Source organism: Actinia tenebrosa, unplaced genomic scaffold (assembly GCF_029948245.1).
Source record: "Actinia tenebrosa isolate PJP-AT-01 unplaced genomic scaffold, QUT_ActTen_1.0 PGA_scaffold16__25_contigs__length_10494907, whole genome shotgun sequence".
NCBI lineage: Eukaryota > Metazoa > Cnidaria > Anthozoa > Actiniaria > Actiniidae > Actinia > Actinia tenebrosa.
This window is the reverse complement of record NW_028292576.1, coordinates 8,467,862-8,490,254: the sequence shown is the minus strand read 5'-3', so window position 1 is coordinate 8,490,254 and position 22,393 is coordinate 8,467,862. Positions and strand designations below refer to the sequence as shown.

Genomic DNA, 22,393 nt, shown 5'->3' with positions numbered 1-22,393 from the left:
TGAACATCTTCGCTCTGTAAACGACTAATTGTCCCCCATAAGTTTTCCCCGCCATTTCAGTCACGTGATTAGTCAAATCATTTGCCTTACGTGCACACTGCTGCCCTGCTACCAACCAAAGTCTAAACATTGGTCTTTGTACTCAAGCCATTGGAATTTCGTTGACGTTTGTAAGTGTCAGTGCATTATATTATTCTCTAGAAAACGGGTACCAGATACTGGCAAGTGAAATACGTTTTTTTCGTAAAACAAAATCATGACAGGTTTAACAGGTGTTTTAATCGGTCAGAATATCAAGACACGCTTCAGTTTCTTTCATGTTTGACAGAAAACACCTTTAAGATAAACTTTTTTTTTCTGTAGTAATTATACCCGATAACATTCTCACTACAAATAAGTTTACTCTCATAACTTTTTTCGCAGGTTGTTTTGGTGTATATACTTTTTATGTCAAGATGAACATATGATATTGACGATTGATTAAAGTCGATGAGAACAGGAAAAACTTCTATCCATTAGCAGGTTAGTGAGAAAACTAAATTACCTATTTTCTGTTTGTTTATATTGATCGCACCCAAGCCGCTTTGTATATTGATAAGCCTTACTGTGTGTATGACAGGTCTCAGAGCACCCCAGATATTTGTTCCCCAGATTACTTTCAAATGTATTAAAAATAACTTGACCCTGAAACTTGCTGATCGAGCGTTTTGTTGCACGAAAACCGTGCTAAACAAAACTGACTGAGGTGATATTAATAATAATAATAATAATAATAATAATAATAATAATAATAATAATAATAACAACTTTATTAGACAGGGTAACAGCGTTACCATAAATGATAATTTTCAAGTGGCCCTCGATAAAATATATACAAAATAGAACAATAATAATAAATAATAGTAATATATATATATATCAAATCCCCTCCCCGCCAAACCATCAATGCCCCCTCCAACCCCCCATCCACCCCCTACCCTCTCCCACGCGACGACCCACCCGCAACCGGGTGTATATGAGACTATATAATAAGAAAAAAAAATAGATCATCCTAAATATGTAAATTGAAAGTTCTAAAAATTATTCATTGTTAGGTTCATGGAAAAACCTCCAACTGCATTTATGACATTCTGACAACGTTTGACAATCACAACAGCTCGAGTTAAAATTCGAAATCACAAAGTTACGATTTCTCTTCTGCAATTGATGGTTTTCACGGCGGTCATGTTGGAGGAACTTAACAAAAGAATTATCAATGAATTCTTTTGTTATATCCTCCAACATGGCCGCCGTGCCTTTTGTCATTTCATTCTCTTGGGAATGGTTGAAAGCCATCAATTGGTTCGACATTTTAAGCTTGATTAATCAGTCCAAAAGCCAATATGAGATAAAAAGGCTGGTGTAATATGGTTCTATTTCGGACTGAGACATTTTTGCGATTTCAAATCCTAAAAGTTCAGTTTTGCAGACTCACTTGCTCGCTTGCTCGCTGTCCTGTCCTATTTTTTTTCTTCTTATAGATTTATGCCATTGTAAACAAATAAGTGTTTGTGTTACTTCTTGCAGCTACATTCACCAAAATGGAATGAAAACTCTAAACCTGTAGTGGAGAATGCAAGAAGAACTCGCAGCTCATGATGAAAAAACCCTACCTCTATCTGCTGCTCAGCTTAACTGTCTTTGTTCTTAGCCTGATTGGTGGAATTTTTCTTGGATATTTTCTGTGCACATTTGAATGGAAATCACAGGAAACAAAAATTGTCTCTCAACATCGATATTACAGAAAAGTGATCGACCCCGAGCACATAAGAAATACTCTGAGGTAATACACCCCTCTGAGGGAATAGTGGGACTACTCGCAGTCTAGTATATGAATGTTCCAAATAATCAACTAATTAAAGCCAAAGTTCAAGTGGCTCGGCAGACAATGCAATGCGGACTATAGGCCGATCCAGGCTATGCTTGAGTGGTCAGTGGCCACCAAATAGATGGGTAGTTTTCTCAATGGAATACAGAATGTTCGACCAGTAAACTTGAATTGGGTTGCAAGCATTCCCAAGAGAGTTAAAAGACAAAAACATGGCGGCCATTGTGGTACCGTTAACAATGGATGCTAATGAGAAATCTTTTGTTAAATGGAACCAACATGGCGACGATGACGTAACGTGCAAAAGTAGGATTCATAAGATTTCTTGGTAATAAGAAGAGATATCTAGCTAAAAACTAGTGTGAGATTTAGATTTTTTGGTAGTTATTGATTTTTTTCTAAGTTTACCTTTAGAATGCGTTGGTTCTAAGGAACACATTTGCTATTCTCAGCAATAAGTGTCTGCTCCATGCTGTATTTCAAAAAGATATAACTAGCTAAAAACTAGTGTGAGCTGCGTCGGTGTTTCTAATGAAACAGTAATGATAAAAGGATAAATTTGACACCGTGAAAAGATAAAAAAGTAAGTTTTTTCATCTTTTCACGGTGTATAATTTACCTTTTCATCATTACTGTATTTCAAAAACACAATTTAGCTTCTCCGACGTAGCAACATTAACTAGGTAGGTAGAACAATGAATGCGGGATCGGGAAGAAAAGACAACTGAATTAAAGGAGAATATCTTTATTAGTGGTTCAAAACTCTTGCTCTCGCTGTCTGAGAACGGCTAGCGTGATTAGGTCACTCATTTTTACGAATCGAGGAAAACCGGAGCACCCCGAAAAAAAACAAAAACAAAGTAAGAAATATCTAATTTACAGAATATCCGAAGTCATAAACCACAACCATTCCTTTGTTCTGCTCTTTCTTTGGATAAGTGAATATTCATGCAAATCGTGGAATAGAGTCACTGACTCGTGAACAGTCGATTGTTGTTGTTGTCGCTGTGCTTTCAAGCTTTAGCAAACGCGCTTACAATCTGGTGCAGCGTATTTGTCTCACCAACATTATGAAGTTTGACGACGAACTGGAATTTGCCTACAGGAAAAACAAAAGAAACCGTCGATGTAAATGCCTAGCGGTGATTGCTTTGATCTTAATAATACTAGTTGCTGGTATCGTTCTTGGGTATTTCATTCGTAAGAGTCAAGAACCTGAGAAAAAAGTAAATGGTTTACAAAAATCGACGAGAGCTGCAAGAGAAGAGAACCAGAAACAGCTACGAGATGTTATAAGTTCTGACGAGTTGAGGGAAAATCTAAGGTAAAGGAAGACCTTGCCATGTCAAACGTGCAATTTCAATTGTTCATCTCTCACGAAAAGGACTCAGAAATCATTTCCATGTAAAACAATATCGTAATTAAGTAGTTCTTGGCTTAAGCTTTAAAATGTGCACCATGCGTGTTTTTTTCCATCTTTTTGGCGAGTTGGTTGCTGGATAAAAGTCTAATAGTAAAACTTTATGCTGCTTCTAGTAATTATTATAATTATTCTAGCGATAAAGCATTAAATTGGCGCCATTAATGATATTTGGCTCTAACTGTGTCACACCATAGGATGCTTAGACCGTGCTTGTTGCTAAATACTTTATCTAATGCTGAAAACAATTGCCATTAGGCTCTTCATGTGAAAGAAACTGATATCTAGACAGTAGTACTGATATAGTAGGTAGATTTGTGGCCCTTTTCTCCAAACCCTCCAATTTTGAAAAGTAAATGTAAACCATTCAACTTATGCATGAGCTATTTGCTTTGTTTGCTTGGTAAATCAAAATTTTCTTTACCTCCTAATTATTTCAAAGACGACGAAATGAGTATATTCAAATTTGTTTAAAAAAATGTTGCGAGACAATTTGCAGCAATAGTTGCGAAAAGTAGAATTTGAAGTTGACACCCCCTTGATCCTGTTTTCTTAAGGTATTTGACCAAGAGGCCACATATTGCAGGGAGTGCAAGACAAAAAGAACTGGCCGATGAACTGGCCAAAAGATGGCGCAGCTATGGGTTTGATAAAGTTGAAATGCCCGAATACAAAGTGCTGCTTTCATTTCCCCAGAAAGACAAGCCGAACCTTGTGACACTCAAGCAGAGAAATGGAAGCGTGGTGTTCCAAACATCAATCAAAGAAAAGGTGAAACAATTGATTTCAGATTATATTCTCTCCTGTGATAATTAAAGTCCTCTTTTATTCCGACGAAGGGCTAGCGTCCGAGACGTCAGTAAGTTTTTTCATCTTTTCACGGTGTAAAATTTACCCTTTTACCATTACTGATAATTAAAGTAGGTATTCTCTTAGAGGTGGATGTGTGGCGAAGTCAGATTTTCATTTCGTTCTCTAACATTCTCACACACTTGTTTGGACTTCTCCATAGCATTATACTTCACAAATAATCCTCTAATCACATCTCCGTATTTTAGTCACGTGGCAATTCATTATTTTGCAATATTGCAATGGGCAGCAATCTATGGAGGCTTTGCATCACCACGTGATGGCAGCCATGACAGGATCCAGGAACAATTGAATCTGGTCTAATGTGATTTACATGAGAAAGAATTCAGTTTCCAGGGGAGAACGACTCTTGTTGTGCCTCCTGTCATGGCTGCCATCACGTGATGGTCAAAGCCTCTATTGAGGAAAAAATATGTGTTCGATGAAATAAAACATTTTTAGGATTCATCGTTGCTCATCGACTTTGATATTCTGCCATAATGGGCTCGGTTGAATCCAATAAGTGCAGGGGCGGATCCAGGATTTTGTTCAGGGAGGGGTGCTGCGCACAAAATTAACCCAGGGAGGGGTGCACCCCTTAGAATCAAAAGGAAAAAAACATTTTGTATTGATTATCTTCAAAGTAGGGGCACAAAGTCGAACCAGGGAGGGGTGCGCACCCCCTGCACCCCTCCCCTGGATCCACCACTGAAGCGTATAATGATGTTTGCCGGGTTTGAGTATGTCGGCAATGTGGCGTCCTATTAATAACCACTACTATAATGCTCTGTTTTTCTTTTTATTTTACTGTGTGAGAAATTTAAATATTGGTCTAAAGGCATTATTACATGTTGAAACTTTTAGCAAAAACGTGTTTGCAACGTTCAGCGTTTGCGAGACAAGTTTCACGGGGATGTTACATGGCGCGCTTTCGTTCTGTGAACTTGTTCGCGACACAAGTTTCGTTTGCATGGGTAGAGCTCAGTGATTTCTGCCTTTGTAAGTAAGTAAAAGAAATGGTATGTAAGGGATTTTGATATTGGTAGTATACGATGCTGTGATCTTGGAAGATCAGCCACACTTCCATAAATAAAGGAAATGCCAACGTTAAGTACTGTTTAATAAACGAGCAGGAGTGTTTTATCGGGTATGAAACACGAGGCGCAGCCGAGTGGTTTTAGACCCGATAAACCACGATCTGCGAGATTATTGAACGGCTTAGAAAACTCATTAATAATTCATGAAGAAAACACAATAGAAATCATGACCATGAAGGTGATTTTATATCTGATAAAGATTCGTCTTCATTTGCATAAACTTGAACTTGGATTTTCTCTATCAAACTTGGTTCATTTCGTAAAAAAATCGGTACACAATGAGAACAAACATCATAAGTTTTCTAAGCCGTTCAATAATCTCGCAGATCGTGGTTTATCGGGTCTAAAACCACTCGGCTGCGCCTCGTGTCTTATACCCGAAAAACACTCCTGCTCGTTTATTAAACATTACTTATCTTACGTAATGTTTAATAAACGAGCAGGAGTGTTTTATCGGGTATAAAACACGAGGCGTAGCCGAGTTGTTTTAGACCCGATAAAACACGATCTGAGAGTTTATTGAACGGCTTAGAAAACTCATGATGTATGTTCTCATAGTGTACCGATTTCTTTACGAAATGAACCAAGTTTGATAGAGAAAATCCAAGTTCAAGTTTATGCAAATGAAGACGAATCTATATAAGTTATAAAACCTCCTTCATGGTCATGATTTCTATTGTGTTTTCCTCATGAATTATTCATGAGTTTTCTAACAGTATTTAGTAAACCATGCTGTAAATAAGCTGTAATGTTAAGGGATTTTAAAACGCTTCCCAATCTCACTCGCGAAATCGTTCATCTTGAGCGCTGTCGCGACGAAGTTGGTTTTGTTGGACGTCAATCAAGGGGTTTCCTTAATATTTTGTAGGCACATGCCCTTGAAAACTTTTTGTCTCCTAATCTCCTTGGAATCACTTTGATTGACGTCCACCAAAACCTTATTTTCTCGCGACGTCAAATTTTACGATTTTACGCGTGTGAATAGTTAGCACATTTCCATCTTTTTGTTTATCAATTTTTTAATGCTTTTCCGCCACCGTTTATATCAAAACATTTTAGATTGCTTGTAAAATAAATCATAAATATAATATAAGAAAAAAATAAAATAGAAAAAAATAAAAAATAAATAGAAAAAAATATAAGAAAGAGCTCAGTACTCCCATATAATCTCCTTCTACGATGTTGGACCAAATTAGTCGTTACAAAACCGCATTTCGAAAACTTACTTAATTTTGTACTTATAAGTTGTAATTCTAAAGTGTTCTCTGTTTGAAAGTTTGTCATGAAAAGGCAATGTAACAACATTTTAATTTAACAGCTATTTATTAAATATTGCATTACTGTAAGTGTAAATAGAGATTGGAATTAAGCATAAATAAAGTTTTCATTTATAAATGTAACCACAAATTTGTCCAAGTTTGTAACCATTAGCATCATTAATGATTTTTTTATGTATCTTTTTTATTCCAGATTTCTGAGGAGAGCGAAAACGACACCTTAGTCCTTCCACCATTTCTCGGCTATGCACCAAGCGGTACTGTGGAGGGAGAGCTTGTCTATGTTAATTATGGTCGAACTGAAGACTTTGAGACGCTAAAGAACCAACTCAAAGTTAATGTCACGGGAAAGATAGCTATCATGAGATATGGAAAAATATTTCGTGGAGACAAGGTAGGTTAATATTATCACCACCACCAACATCACCATCACCATCACCATCACCACCATCAGCGAGGTCACCATCACCACCACCATCAACGTCACCACCACCATCAACGTCACCACCACCATCAACGTCACCACCACCATCACCATCACCATCACCACCACCACTGTTACTACTAGTACTACTACTACCTTTAAATTTGTGATATAAATTTATTTATTTCTTGTGTATGTCTTAGTAACATTACTTTTCCGTCTCCTAGGTTCATAATGCAGCTTTATACGGAGCAATAGGTGCAATTATCTACTCAGACCCGGCTGATTACGCCCTACTTGGTATTGGCCCCAACGATACCTTCCCTAACACACCATGGCTTCCTCCAACGGGAGCTCAGCGAGGCTCGATCTATACGGCCCATGGGGTTGGAGATCCGTTAACCCCGGGACACCCTGCTATTCCCGGGGTGTACAAGAGACCCTGGAATGAAAGTGGGCTACCTAAGATACCCGCCCACCCGATGTCTTATGGTGATGCCATTAATTTTCTAAAGCACATACAGGGTGAGTTTTTTCACTTTAATAAGTAAATATTTTCAATTGGAAGGCGCATAGTAAGATAATGTCAATGGTAATAAGGCCTTAGTTAAATATTTACCACGTTGGGCGCCCTTCTCCCTGAGAATAACCTTCTAATCTAAGCCACCACTGGGGAAATTGTCCGGTTCGGAAACTTCTAATGTCTCAGCTGTGCATGATCAAAAATAAAACAAACGACAAAACAAAATATTTTCTCCAAACTCCAAACTATGCAAGGGCTACGAGCCCTATTATTGCCAGCTGATTTGATATATAAATAATCTTAGCAATAAAGTGAAGGCAAGACAGAAATAATTTGACAGGATAGGCAAGTCAAAGGCAAGATTAATGTTGAGGCAGATAAATATTTGACGGGATAGGACCTTCGAGTCAATATTTACCAAGTTCAATTTATTTTGATAATAACGACAAATTTTTAATCCAAGTGGACGTGAAATGTTTTAAGACAATTAACTGAACTGATAAGTTAAAAGAATATTGATTAGTGTCATACGATTTCATTATTCTCTATCAAGGACACATTGTTTTAATTAAAATACCTCGATTCTTCCTGTTAAAATAGGTGTGTGCGGGGGTTTTGGGGGGGGGGGGGGGGGTTGCAGGAATTTACGTTGAACGATTCTTTTTTTTTTTTTTTTTTTTTTTTGAACGTTGAACGATATTTATCATTAATTATCCCCGCATGCACGCAATATTTTTTTTTTTTTTGTTTGCTTGACATTACTTTCATAAGGAGAGGTTGCGCGATATTTTTCCCGTAGATGAAAAAGTAGCTTGCTCGATATTCTGTTGGGGATTTACACAGCCCCCTTCAATTATTTAATGGTCCACCTGCGGCCTAATTCTTTTTGGTCTTGGAATGACCTATCACCTACATGCCCTATCTCCTTTGGCTCTCGTGACATGAAAAATGGAATAGAATAAAAGGTCATTCGGCTGCACAACCAAATAAGTCTGATGAACTGTCCCCATTGTTTTCCAGGAGCGAACGTGCCAGAAGATTGGAAAGGCTCGCTTAACATCACATACAAAGTTGGTCCTGGTCTGTCGCAAGGCATGCGCGTTAGGCTTGAGATCAACAATCAACTCGAAGTGAAGTCAATCTTCAATGTCATTGGTACCATATTTGGCAAGCAGGAGCCGGATCGATATGTCCTCGTGGGTAGTCATAGAGATTCGTGGGTGTTTGGCGCTGTCGATGCTGCTAGTGGTACAGCCGCTATGACTGAGATCGCTCGTGGATTAGGAGAACTTCTGAAAAAGGATTGGCGTCCAAGACGAACAATGAAGTTCTGCAGTTGGGGAGGAGAGGAGTTCAGTCTCATCGGGTCAACGGAGTGGGTTGAGCAACACTCCAAGGATCTAGCAGAGAGAGCTGTTTCTTACCTTAACATGGACACTGGAGTCGAAGGGAACTTTGTTTTGTCGGCAAAAGGAAGTCCCCTGATGATAGAAACCATGACATCACAACAGAAACTCGTGACAGATCCAAATGCCCACGACGACAAAGAGACCATGTACGACATCGGGGTTGAGAGAAATCCTTCACCAGAGGACCCCAAAAAGCCGAATTTCCCGGTAGTTGGTTCTGGAAGCGACTATGCTCCGTTCTACCACGTTGTTGGAGTACCTGTAGCAGATCTTTCGTACCAAATGGGCTACGGAAATAAATCCGTGCCCTATCCTGTCTATCACTCTCAACATGATACCTTTTACTGGATTACTAAATTTATAGATCCTGAATTCCTTGTGCACAAAGCCGTGGCTCAGTTTGGAGGGTCTGTGCTTCTGACCCTCGCAGACTCTCCACTGTTACCATTATCCGTGGATTTCTTTTCCAAACGACTGAATGATTCCTTTGGCAGCCTCTTGAAAAATGACGCATTCACAAAACAAAATATATCACTGAAGTACCTCGGAGAGGCTGTGGACGAGTTCGTTTTGACTGTTAGAAGGTTTACTGCGATGGCTTCCGAAATCAAGGAAAAAGAAGACAACCAGGCTGATGATTTGCTGCGTAGATTGAATGATCAGATGGTGCAGGTAGGAATACTTATTTTACCACAATTTTTTTCTCGCTTTCTGATTGGTTGAGAACCGTGGTGCTTGTGCAATTTCAACTCTTTGAAAAACACACTCGCGCGAATTAATCCCAAATTGAACTCGAAACCGTATGATTACCTTTACAAATTGAATCAAGCTTCGCAACGATTTCGCGTCCCAAACACTCGACTGAGATCTTGTACCATATTCTTGGGGTGCATGTGACGTCATAGGCGCCATTTTGGTTGACTTTGACAAAAGATTTGGTTTTGGCGGCCACGTCTTCCTTTCCTTTAATTGTGGTTACATCATGTATGTTTGTCTTAGAAAGGGATGCCAATAACATAAATCTCCTTTTTTCCAGGTTGAAAAAGCCTTTATTTATTCTGATGGCCTTCCTGGCAGGAAGCTTGTCAGACACGTCCTGTTTGCTCCAGAATTACACAATCTCTACGGGTCATCGAGCTTTCCTGGAGTCAATGATGCAATCTACGATGCTAAGACCAATGGAAATTGGATAGAAGTGGAAAAACAGATCTCGATAGCTTTGGAGTGTGTTTTGGCTGCTACAGAGGCTATTCAGCCTTTACAATAAAAACTGATTTGTATAATTCATTCCGAGGTTGAGGGAAAACTGGGTCGAGTTCGCATTGCAGTGCATTTTGGGGCTGTTTTAGGGGAACTTTTTAAAGATGACGTCCAATTCGTCCCCACAATGCGCTGCAATGCCAACTCGACCCAGTTTCCCCTCAACCTCGGAACGGCAAATTTAGAAACCACATTTTCCCCCCTGTTTGAATTTATCTCCGCCCTAAATTCTGGCGATCGTTTTCTCAATTTAAGCGAAAGTTTTTTTAAAGTGAGCGTTTGTGTATGAGGTTGTGAATTCTCGAAAAAAAATTAGAGGCCTCAAAAATATATCCCATGCCTTCGTATGACTTGCGTGACTATCAAAGTGTATGTTTGTTCATTTTGATTGAACGATACATATATTGATCTCACCACCTACAATACAAACACATCCCAAGGCTTGGCGTGACTAGCCTGACTATCAAGGTGTCCTGAATGTGAATTTCGATTAAATGGCAAGGAATTACACAGCTGTTCTTGGAGTCACGTTACTACTTCTTCATACAACATCCAAGATGATTGCCAATGCTGTATCTTTCTTTCTACTTTTCTTTTTTCTCTTCTTATTTGATTATTTTTCTTCCTACTTTAGAGAGTACTTTAATACCTACCTTTAGGACTTCAATTAAGGCTGTACTCGTATTAAAAAAAGGAAAAATAAAAAACATCAAAGATATTGAACAGAACATACATAATTTTAGGGAAAAAATTAATTTTTTATTCAGATTAAATTGCGTTTGTTTTATTTATTTAATTTTTTTTCTGCAAAGCTCGACACATGTCATCTTACTAGTACCATAAATCAAGCAAGTCTTATTATTCTTATTTATATCCAACGGAATATGTATGCCTTTTGCAACCACACTTCTTGTTTTATTTCGAGGAAAACCGTTCAATAGGTTTGCGTGTGACGATCAAACTATACTTCGCCGCAGTATAACAACCGACATCTTTTGCCTAAGTCGGCGTACTTTTTCGGTTATATTGCACGTAGCGCTGCTCAATCATAAGTAGCGATATTTGTAATAAGGGAGAGGGGGTGAATAGAAGTGTGCAAATCCGTCGATGCTCCTGAAAATTTGTCAAAATTCGAATCCGCAAATAATATGACAGTTGCTTGAATTGTATTTTTTGTCTCGGCCGACAAAAACAAACATAAAACATTTGTGAAGAGGTCTAGATCCGCGATCCGAACTCTATAGTGATTTGTTTTTGTGAAATCTGCCGATACACCTTTTCAGTGATTATGGTGATATTTATACCTCGCGGCTCGGTAAATATTCCACCGATAATCACTTCTCCTTCGGTGAATAATTGTTAAATGTATTTTTTCGCCGCCTGAGCGGAAATATTTGACACCAACTAGTATCTCTAACCCTTGAATGTCTGCTCTCGCGTCTGCTTTGATCCAATGGAAAATTAGCGCGAAAAAGAAAATAATCCAATCTTGCCTTTTGAAGAGGGAATCATGATATATGCGTTTTCTGATGCCCCGTGACCGGCCATGGCTTTCAATTAGTTAACCTAAAACACCCTCTGGGTACGGCTACATGAAACACAGATTGAAAGGGAATTTATTGTGCTGGGTTTTGTGGAGTTAGAAAACTGGAGAACCAGGAGAAAAATCCCTTAAACCAAGGTCCGGAGAGGAAAAAAAAGTCAACTAAAAAAAAAGGGTCTGGAGAGAAATCGAAGCCGATATACCCCAGAAATGTGAAGTGAGTATACACCGACTTTGTTACCAGCCTTGTCATTTTTTTAGTTGCTATTGAACATCATCTAAACGTCTTTAGAAATACGCTTCCACCTGCTTGATAAAGAACTGTAGAAATATTACGAATTAAGCAATTTTTAATTAATTATTGGAGTCTCTTTATAGTATACTTGTTATTAAAAATGAAAGGAATATTCGAGAAGATCTTTTTATATTATTATTCTCGTGCAGCTTTGGTATACAGCAGAGTAAAGAAAGGTGCTCTATATATTTACTCAAGTTGATTCAATAACTTGCCTCCTGCTCGATAGATATTATTACTTTCTTCGTGAGTACTCTTTGAGACGACCGCGAAGCCTCGATAAAATCTATTTTAAAGGTAATTTCCGATATCCTCTTTTTATTTCATAAATATATCAAAGCATTTAAAAAATAACTGATATAGATAAAGACCCACTTTTAGTCTCGTCAGGGTACTGAAAGCTGATTGAGTTAAACTTGTGATTTTTTTCCTGATACGACTTGACTTTTTAACTTAGTCGTTCCATTCGCGCCAAAATCCATTGCTACTTAACCAAAAATAAGTGTTGCCAAGAATATTAAGTGTTCAGTTACGACTTAAAACTCTTTATTTTATTAATAGTAGTAATTATTATCACACGGTTATAGATTTATTAGTATATCTTGTCCGAATGTATAGGTACGAGTGATGTTTTGAAAGTTTTCAAATTGGCGAGCCTTTATAAGGCTTGAGAACTTTCAAAACATCACGAGTATCTATAAATTCCGAATTCTACGAGAAGATTGTGTGATTTTTTGTTTATAATACACTCAAAAAAAAAAAAGAAAAAAAAAATTAATGTTTTGAAAGTTCTCAAGCCTTATAAAGGCTCGCCAATTTGAAAACTTTCAAAACATCACGAGTATCTATAAATTCCGAATTCTACGAGAAGATTGTGTGATTTTTTGTTTATAATACACTCAAAAAAAAAAAAAAAAAAAAGGAAGGAACTTAATTGGGACTCTGCAAAACTACAAGTGTTTCTGATCCTACGGTGTATATACTTTTTGGGTATAAATACAGCTGTAAAAGCCCAAGTTGGTATTGAATATTATTATATTAATATTATTAGCTTATGAGGTTTTCCGGAGGGAGGAAAACCTAGGAGAATAACCCTCGAATCAACTCTGTTGAGCTTTACATGTGCATGTGATGCCGAGTCAAGGAATCGAGCCCGACACCCAAAGAGGCCCGGGGTAATAGGCGGCGAATTGATGCATTACCGCCTCCTCACTCTTCTAATTCGTTTACCACTCCTGGGTGGACAGCTTAATGCCTAACAGGTTTTGCAACCCTATTGATAACGCAGCCGATAGATCAAATTAGAATTTAGACGTTGATTTTTGTGGAGGGAGAAAAAACTGGAGAACCCGTAGAAAACCCTCGAAGCACAGGAGAGAACCAACAAACAACTCTACTCACATACGACACCGAGACCGGGGGAGCTCGTAGCCGGGCCGTATTGGTGAGAGGCCGCGGCGCATTAGGAGCACACGCCACCCGTGCTTCTCTGATTCACTTAATCAATAAGTTATATGAACCCTAGCTTTTTAGTTCTTATTCTATATTTATTTCTATAGCATGATCTTATTCTATAATTAATCTTACAGTGTGAATGAGACCAAGCGTCTTTAACGGCGGGAATTGGAGCTTTTAAGTAGTGGTCACCAATATACGTTATCAATCTTTACTTTTATTTCCACAGTGCCCTGACTGTGCGTGATATCTTTGATCTTACCAAAGATATTAAAAAGCCGAGATAAACAACCTACGAAAAGATCATAACAAATTAAAAAGACTATACTCGACAACAATAATAAGCTTCTAATCTCTACACTATTCCTTTCAAATAATCTATATACAACGTGTACATGACCACCTTTTCATACTGTCAATTAATATTATAAACCACTATTAAATGAGAAGTTAGATTTTAGTGGTTTAAGGAGAAAAAATATTCGTTAATTAAGGGTATTTTTTCGTGAAATTAGAAAGTGATAATTATTCATGAATATTGATACACAGCATGTGAGGATGTCACATTTATTGTATCTAGTAAAAGAGTTTTTTAATAATTGCGTGCGTTTGGAAGAAGAACATCAACTGTCGATTTGGTGGCCATACTTTTAATAGAAATAAGAAGATTTTTTGACGTAAGTCAAGCTCCAAATATGTCGTTTACTTTTGTATACATTTTTTTAGTTTTTACTGTGTATGATTTTAAGAACTTAATGTCGTATTGTCTTAGCATCAAAAAAGGAATATTGTCGTTCACAAATATAATATCCCTGTCTTCCGTAGTAAACTTTAGGAAAATAAATAAGTACCAAGGTTTCCTGTTAGCATGATTAACTACATTGAATGTACCGAACAGGTGGAACTAGAGCGAAAATTAAGCAAGCAGTTTGCGAGAAAACATGCTACATTACTTAAAAATCAAAAAACACTGACTGAGTTTGTTTGTGGGGAGTTGGGAAGGATGGCAGAAATGGAACATCACACTACAACTTGGGAGGGAAGTAATCCCAAAACGGCTTAAAAACAATGAATGTATGTACCCTAAAGGCAGCTATTTATAATAATTTAATTAAAAGTCTTAGAAGCGGAGTGACACCCTTCAATTTCCTCGCTTAACACAAAACAAAGAAGTGCGAATCTGAAATTAATAAAGAGGGACAGTCTGTAGAAGTTGAGGCAATTCTTTATGAACAAGATCACATTTGCGAGAACGTCGAATTAAGTGAGAGCAGATTTTACACAGAGCAACCGGTATTAAATTGGACGAATTATCTAAGCTTTTTAAAACTGATAATAGCATTTTAAATTCACGCTTGCAGGTTATTAACGTGATCCGAAGTAAAAGAAGGTTTTAGGAAAAGCAGGAAGCAAAACGTAAAGTCGAAAAATCAACGTTAACAATGGACGACGAAGCACTCGGAGAAGCTAGATCATCTGGAGGATCTGATCATCTGTCAAATATAACATCTTGGAATTCATCATCTTTTGATTCTGAAAGCTTCCTAATGTCAGACGCAGTACCGCTTTGGGATACAGTTGTTTTAGGAATCATTGCTAGTTTATCATTATGTGGTAACGGAGTTGTCATTTTGCTCATCGGAACAAGGAAAAAACTGCGCAAGCATGCTTCGCCAAACTGGTTTGTTCTATCGCTTGCTCTGGCGGACATGTGTGTTGGTGGATTGTATGCACCGTCAAGATTCATCTGCAGGTTTGCTACCAGTTGTTCGGTGATAACGTGGAACATCATTTACTACTTTCAAAGCGTATTTCTGAGTTCTTCAGTGTTGAATCTGTGTGTCTTGACGTTTGATCGTTACTTGGCTGTCGTCCATCCTTTCACTTACCACAACGTCATGAACTCTGCGCGAGTGTTTCATCTCATACAATTAGCCTGGTGGGTAGCTGTGCTCCTCAATATACCCTTCTCGGTGATAGAGTTCCATCCTCAGTTTTATACTAACGAAGCTCGTATGGTCCACAGTGTGTCTCACATGGTCATCTTTGCTTTTGTTCCCAGCCTTTTCATGATCTACGCGTACATTGCCATTATGATTATCATCAGGCGGCACAAAACGATCATCATGCGACAAGAGATGCAAATTGCGGCAAATTTTCAGCAAGAAACAACTTGTAATCGCCAAAAAAATCACACTAAGGACGGCACAATGAGGGCTGTTGGAGTCATCGTGCTGATGTTTATCATTTGCAGTGGTCTTTTCCAGTGGCTTACCATCTGTAGTCTTTTAGATACTGGGGACATTGCTCCAGATAGCCTGGCATATTTTATTATTTTTACCTTGTTGAATTTTAAATCAGCAGTAAATGTTGTAGTTTATGCTTTGTTAAGGAAAGATTTTCAAAAAGAATTGAAGAATTTGTTGAGGACGTGCTGCTCCTGATTAATCAACCTAGAAGGAGATCAAGCAATGCTCGTCGATCGTGTAATTTTAGTCAAGAGATGAAGTAGTGTTAAAATATGCCCACCCTCGAGTCTACTTAAGAAAACCACCTTTCTTTTAATGAAAAATGCAAAACTTCAGATCAGTGCTGTAATTGAACACGCAACAGATCACTCACTCGATCGCAAAACCTCAGGTTTGGAACGAAGCATTTTATGCTGTCACTTATAATCGATTCCAGAAACAATTTTGTAACTTAGGAGTCGGTGATGATCATCATAAATATTTTGTAATGAATACATGGTGTTGACTGTATGCTTTACGCTGATGATACTCAGTTGTATATCTCACTAAATTCATCCAACAATGTTGATCGTTTGTCATCCCTCGAACGCTGTCTATAAGATGTTACAAAATGGCTCAACAACAGAAAAGTAGTCTGTAATCAAAGAAAAACCGAGGTCCCTCACTTCACATCTCGTTTTTGACAACTCGACCTGAGCAACTTTCAATCAATCTCAATGGTATCGATATAATTCCTCCTTGTGCTGAAACAAGTAATCTTGGTGTTGTCCTTGATAGCCATCTTCCACTTAACCGCCATGTTAATAATATCTGTATATCTGCATCCATCGCTATTCGTAACATCGGCGAGGCAAAGACACTCATAGGGCGCGTAAACGTAACCTATGGGTGTTCAAACTATTTACAATTAGATATGCTCTACAATAAAGTATTTACAAATTTAACAATTATTTACGATATACATCAGACCATTTAGTAAATGCAGAACATAAGAAATACTTTTGAAATAATATAAATCTAAAATTTGTAAAAGAAATAGATTACATCATGCGTAAAATTTATAACTTCTTATTAAAAATTCAGTTCATAATAAGAATTCAGTTCATTATTATTATTATTATTATTATTATTATTGTTATTATTATTATATGGTGGTGACGATGACGATCATATTGATGGTGATGATGATATTTTATTCAAAATGATGATGATGATGAGGAAGAAGGTGGTGAAAATCATGATCATGTTCATGATGGCGATGATGATGGTGACGATGATGATAGTGGTGATGACGGGGTGGTGGCGGCGGTAGACATGATGATCTTAATCTTAATGATGATGACGCTGGTTGTAAAAATAAGATGATAGCGATAATGAAAATGTTGGGATACGATGTGGATAATGATGGTGGTAATGATTAGGATATGTATAAATATTAATGATAGTAACAATGAAAATGAGATGATGATGATGATGTCGACAATGTCGGGAGTTGTGATCAAGATGACTAACAGTAGTCAATTGAGATGATGGTGGTGATGATATTGTTGGGTGGGGAGGGGGGGGGGGGGGGTGATGACAATGCTGGTAGTGAAAATGAGGTAGTGGTGGTGATTAAGTGGCCCATGGTGGCCCATAAGTGGCCCAAAATTAAGAAGATATAGTGTTGATAACAATGTTGGTGGGTGTAGTGATGAAGATAACAAAGATGTTAGAAAAAGAGACGATGATGGTAATAACAAGGTAGGAGCCGGCTGGCGTCGATGATGATGACAACCTGCTGTGCATTGATTAAAAACAAAACAGATCGATTTGGTAATAATGATAATGGTTCTTGCTAATGATGACTCCACGCCAACGCGCACCAAAAAATAAGGTTATTATCTATAATTTATACGCTGATAATACGCAATATTTAGCGAGTTGCCCATCTGCAATAATGGTGAAGCCGAAAAATGAAACAAAAAATTTGTACTTACAAAACTACCGAATACCTAATTAGGAAGATTAATTTAATTTGAGTTTTAACATGACATCTCGAAGGAAGTTGAAAGCTCGCTTATTAAAGTGTCTGTGAAAAGATTATCTTAAAATAATTCAGTAATTAACAACGGACAGCTCTATTCATTTTGTATTGTCTTTTTTCCCCCGAGAATACTGAAAGCTACTTAAATCGGGACTTGCCATCGCCTTTCCTATTACATTGTCTTTTATTACAGTATCTTTTCTTTGATTATTGGTGGATATCAAGGATGACTGAAAAGAAATTTTAGCAGTCTAAAGACTTTGCGTGATACTGAAGGAAATGACCCACGTTGTGTTTGGTCGTTGAGTTGCTCAACCACTTGGCTCTAGGCCTCGAGCATAATGTGTTTCTTTATGGAATGACATGTGGTCTAAAATGCGGGAAAAATGGACCAAAAGAATTTTGATCTTGATGGTTTTTGGAAGTAGTATTTCCTCTTTATAACACATGCCGTTGTTAGGGGGAATGTCAAATGTTGTTAGGGGAGGGAGGGGGGGGGGGGGGGGGAGACAACATTTCACCATCAATATATTAATTCTTTGCTTGCAATCACGTGACAATTTGACTGAAATTTTGCTTCCGGTTTCCAAGTGACGGTCAAGTAAACAAAGATGGCGGCTCGCTTGGGTCAAGTTAACGATCAATCTACCACAAAAAGCGCTCTTTCAGAGTAGGCTAGTTATCTTGACTTGAGTGCTTTCAGAAATTCTCACGGTACGCTTCCACGCTGCAAAGTCTTACGAAAATTTCGATGGAAACATTTGCTATAAAATTCTCTTGGACGAAATACATCGTAATTAAGTTTTTTTTGAAGATTTTAATGGTTCTTGCTTTGAAACATCGTGGTGTTTTGGGGGAAAACAGGGCAACGTACATACACATAACGTCTCGCAGAACAAATGAGAGATCCCGACAATAGATATAAACAATGATCGAGTATCGCACAGAGCAGATTACAAAATATTTTGGCACATGAGCATTAGTGTACGCGCTATGTTGAATGTGGGATACTTTTTAAACCTTCATTGTGCTCTTTGATCTTTAGTGGTAAATGTTTTTAGTTCTTATGCCGTAGCTTGAAAAGAAATGCGAACGTCTCAATTCGAACGAAAAGATACAAGGCTTGTCTTTGAGCAGTGCACCGTCACCAATCTACTCCAAATTTACATCTTTTGGTGCTTCAAAAATATTACCGAATCCAAGAATTTAAATACTTTAAATCAGGGTATTAATAACTGAAAACTGATGATTTCAGACATCAACCTTTAAAGTTGTAAAGTACGCACTGGTTGTTAGGACCTAGTTTAAATAATAACTGATACCAAAAACATGTCCTCAGATGCACACAAAGCTACTACATATAAGCTTACTTCAGAAAGTATATATGCATCAACTGTTAGTTACATAGATAAACTCGCCAGTTTTAATATCAAGAGAGAATTCTTTTCGTATTCAAGCAGTGAGCGCCAAAAACTATTTTCTTGGAGAAAGGCTGTTGTACAAGGCTAAAATCCGTTATTTAGAAAGTTTAAGTTGGTTGGAAGTGGAGATGACCGATGAAAGTGGAATCAAAGTGTGCAAAAATTTTATTCGAAAATGAGGTATCAATTTCAGGTAGTAGAAGATGAAAACACTTCTTTAGAAGCGAACCAGGAAGAGGATTAAGTATACGACTCACACACTGTCTAGTAAAATTATTCGCTTTAACTTCATTTTAATTACTTCCATATATATATATATTTATTTAATATATTAATTTTCAAGTTTTATTCTTAATGACTTTTTTTGGCACAGAAGTGTATTATTCCTTATTCGTAAAAATGCGCAGGTGATTATAGAAAATCTCGCGCGCTGATTGGTCAAGAAACTCACGCATAATAAACACGATATTCAGCTCGAGCGAAAATCCAAAATGGCAGCCAGCCGCTTTGTTCCTGTTTCCGGGGAAAAAATGCCTTTTATCTTCTTTTTTTCCCTTTTTTTGAAAGAATCACCTGTGTATTTATACTAAAACAATTATTTGCCTCAGGCTCAGTGATTATTGGGGAATATTTACTTCACCGGTCGAAGACTCACGTCTCGGTAAATATTCCCCGATAATCACTTCGCCTTCGGCGAATAATTGTTAATTATTATATAGTTAGGATATTACGCGCACGCTGATTGGTCGAAAACCGTGCTTTTTCAGTGGACGGAGCACAGTGCTGACGCCATCCGCGCGCGCGAAGTTCTGCTAGATCCTGCGCACGACCGTCCTTTTTGCGTAAATAAATTCAATACCGAAAAGAAATTAGTAGCTATATAATAAAACGAATAAAACAGCTTTTTCCGTGCTCCGTTCATTAATAAAGCACTTAGGAAACGCCGCAAGCACTCGAAGTGTGAGAAGTACTCGCCTATAGTCTACGGCTCGTGCTTCTCCTTACACTTCTTTCGTGTTACGTTACTTCCTGTTTCCTATTAACTGAACGGAGCACGAAAAAAGCTGTTTTATTTGTTAATTACATGATATTTTTCGAGATTTTTGGAAAGTTTTGCAAAGAAAATGGGTGTTGCGAAGATAAAATGGCAAATTCCATTAATGATAATTTCAAAGCAGGGATGAAATACATTTTCTAATAATGAGAACCAAGTACTAGCTTTTATATTGATCCCTGAGTTCGACACTCAATGATTTGTACGAGTATTCTATATACTCACTGAAGCCAATGAGCTAACACGTTACGTAGTAAGGGTGGTTTTTTAAAGGAATTTGCGCCTATTTTGAAAAGAATTATGAATGAGCGACAATGAAATTACAAAATCATTTGAAGTGACTCAGAATACGATTTTTCCTCAAAATTGCAAAATTAAAGTGTTGCGAAATATGCGACCTCGAAATCCTCGACCCGAAATCGTGTTGCGAAATTTTAGTTGATAAAGAATCTAGTGAGATTGGTCGACAAAGGCTTAAACACAACAGTGGATTTTAAGGTTTAGCGTTGGTTGATATATCGGGTTGTGTTCACAGTGCCCTATAGCTTGTAAATACGGCTATGTTGTCGAATGTCTTATTGAGAGCGTTCGGATCCAACCCCCGTGAAGTGATATCCTGGCTGTTAAGCTGAGACAAGCTGCTCAAAGGAGCGACTCTCCTACTACGAGGGCGAAAAAGGTTAACTGCCTCAGATCTGAATCTTTGATTTCTCCAGGCGTAGACCACAGGGTTTATTGCCGAGGAACAGCACATTATAGTGAAACAAATTTCAACTGCAAGTTTGTTGGATGAATCGATCATTAGTAACAGCGTTATCGGCAAGAAGCTGATAACGAAGGAACTAACGATGATGGAGGCTGTCTTAGACGCTCTGTTCTCGAAATCGATCGTTGCAAGTTTATAATTATAAGTTAGTGACTTGGCTTGGCGAACGATCATTTTTCGTTGCTTTTGAGACACGTGGAAGATTTTGGCATACATGGAAATAAACAGTAAAACGGCACAGATCCTGATATGAGGGGTGAACTGTTTGAAAATAGTCAATGTTCGCAGCACACCTTCGATTATTGACAGGACCCAGATGAAACCGATACAAAACAGGACATTCCTCTTGGACATAATGGACTTGTATCTCAATGGATAGAAGATGGCAACTACTCGATTTGCGGTCATTAAGAGAAGATTATTGAGCGATGCATAGAGCGATGTTGAAGTAACAATATAGTAGAAGACCATAAAGTGCTTGCTGGTAAAACCAATCAAACTGAGGACATAAATAGGCTGAGTGAAGACACAGACCAGAAGATCTGCTACAGAAAGACTGACGATGCAGAAGTTGACTCCTGCTTGCAGAAGAGGGTTTTTCCACACAGCCAAGCAAGTGACTGCATTGCCAATGATACCAATGACACCGAACAGGACATTGACAACTGCAAGTATGATGACAGCAATCAACCCTATCTGACCTTCCACCGATGTTCGATCGTTCGCCATACTTCAATTGTTTTGTAAATAAGTGGTAGCAACTATTGGAGGATCCTTAGCAAGTACCAAAAATCCAAAAAAGATTAAGTGTACTCGTTTTCTTCAGTGGGGTTTGAAACTTGATTTCTCTTCCTTTGTCAAGTTCAATTGATTTGTAAATAGGAGGGAGCAATCGTATTGTAGAATCCAAAGCCGGAACTAGAGATCCAAGGAGATAAATTGTACTTAAGCAAAACCCTACGTGACAGCAACTAAGAGAGATCCCAAAGCATGAACCAGAGATCCAAAAAGATAAATTGGACTTGAACAAAACCGTATCCTTGTTTTCTTTTGTTTCAAGTCTTAATTTCTTAATTTGATTGCCAAATTTAATTATTGAACTGGAATCTTTTGTAGAATCCAAACCATGAACCAGAAATCCAAGACCTGATTAATTGTTCTTAAAAACTCTTTTCCTTGTTTACTTGAGGGCTTGACCCAAAGACTTGCTTTCTCTTTAATTGTCAAGTGTTACCTGGCAACGGGTGCATGTCAGTTATTTTGAGTTCAGTTTAATCACTCACGCACCAGCTGCAGTTCTTTTGCACAATTTGATCAACGCTACATTAACAGATGGCGCTCGTTACCGTTCCATCTAGTTCCAAATCGTGTTTGCCTGAGAGTACACAAAACCGTCGTTCTCGTAAAAATCAGATTTTAATGAACGTTCAGTATATTGCACTCGCTAACTAACTTAAC

General features: G+C 37.9%; 3 protein-coding genes across 3 annotated transcripts; 2 read left to right on the top strand and 1 right to left on the bottom strand.

The window, feature by feature from the left end:
• Nucleotides 1–1,830: 1,830 nt before the first annotated feature.
• Nucleotides 1,831–10,636, top strand: LOC116299245 (N-acetylated-alpha-linked acidic dipeptidase 2). The gene is made up of 6 exons (XM_031707875.2): nt 1,831–3,191; nt 3,845–4,058; nt 6,704–6,904; nt 7,162–7,459; nt 8,478–9,538; nt 9,903–10,636. Exons 1-6 carry the CDS (start codon nt 2,938–2,940, stop codon nt 10,131–10,133), a joined length of 2,259 nt encoding a protein of 752 aa, XP_031563735.1. The 5' UTR covers nt 1,831–2,937; the 3' UTR covers nt 10,134–10,636.
• Nucleotides 10,637–10,962: 326 nt separating this feature from the next.
• On the top strand, nt 10,963–16,160 carry LOC116299246 (octopamine receptor beta-1R-like). The gene is made up of 2 exons (XM_031707876.1): nt 10,963–12,261; nt 14,781–16,160. The coding sequence occupies exon 2, from the start codon at nt 14,862–14,864 to the stop codon at nt 15,861–15,863; it is 1,002 nt and encodes a 333-aa protein (XP_031563736.1). The 5' UTR covers nt 10,963–12,261; nt 14,781–14,861; the 3' UTR covers nt 15,864–16,160.
• Nucleotides 16,161–20,698: 4,538 nt separating this feature from the next.
• On the bottom strand, nt 20,699–21,664 carry LOC116299239 (alpha-1A adrenergic receptor-like). The gene has a single exon (XM_031707867.2). The coding sequence runs from the start codon at nt 21,662–21,664 to the stop codon at nt 20,699–20,701; it is 966 nt and encodes a 321-aa protein (XP_031563727.1).
• Nucleotides 21,665–22,393: the final 729 nt, after the last annotated feature.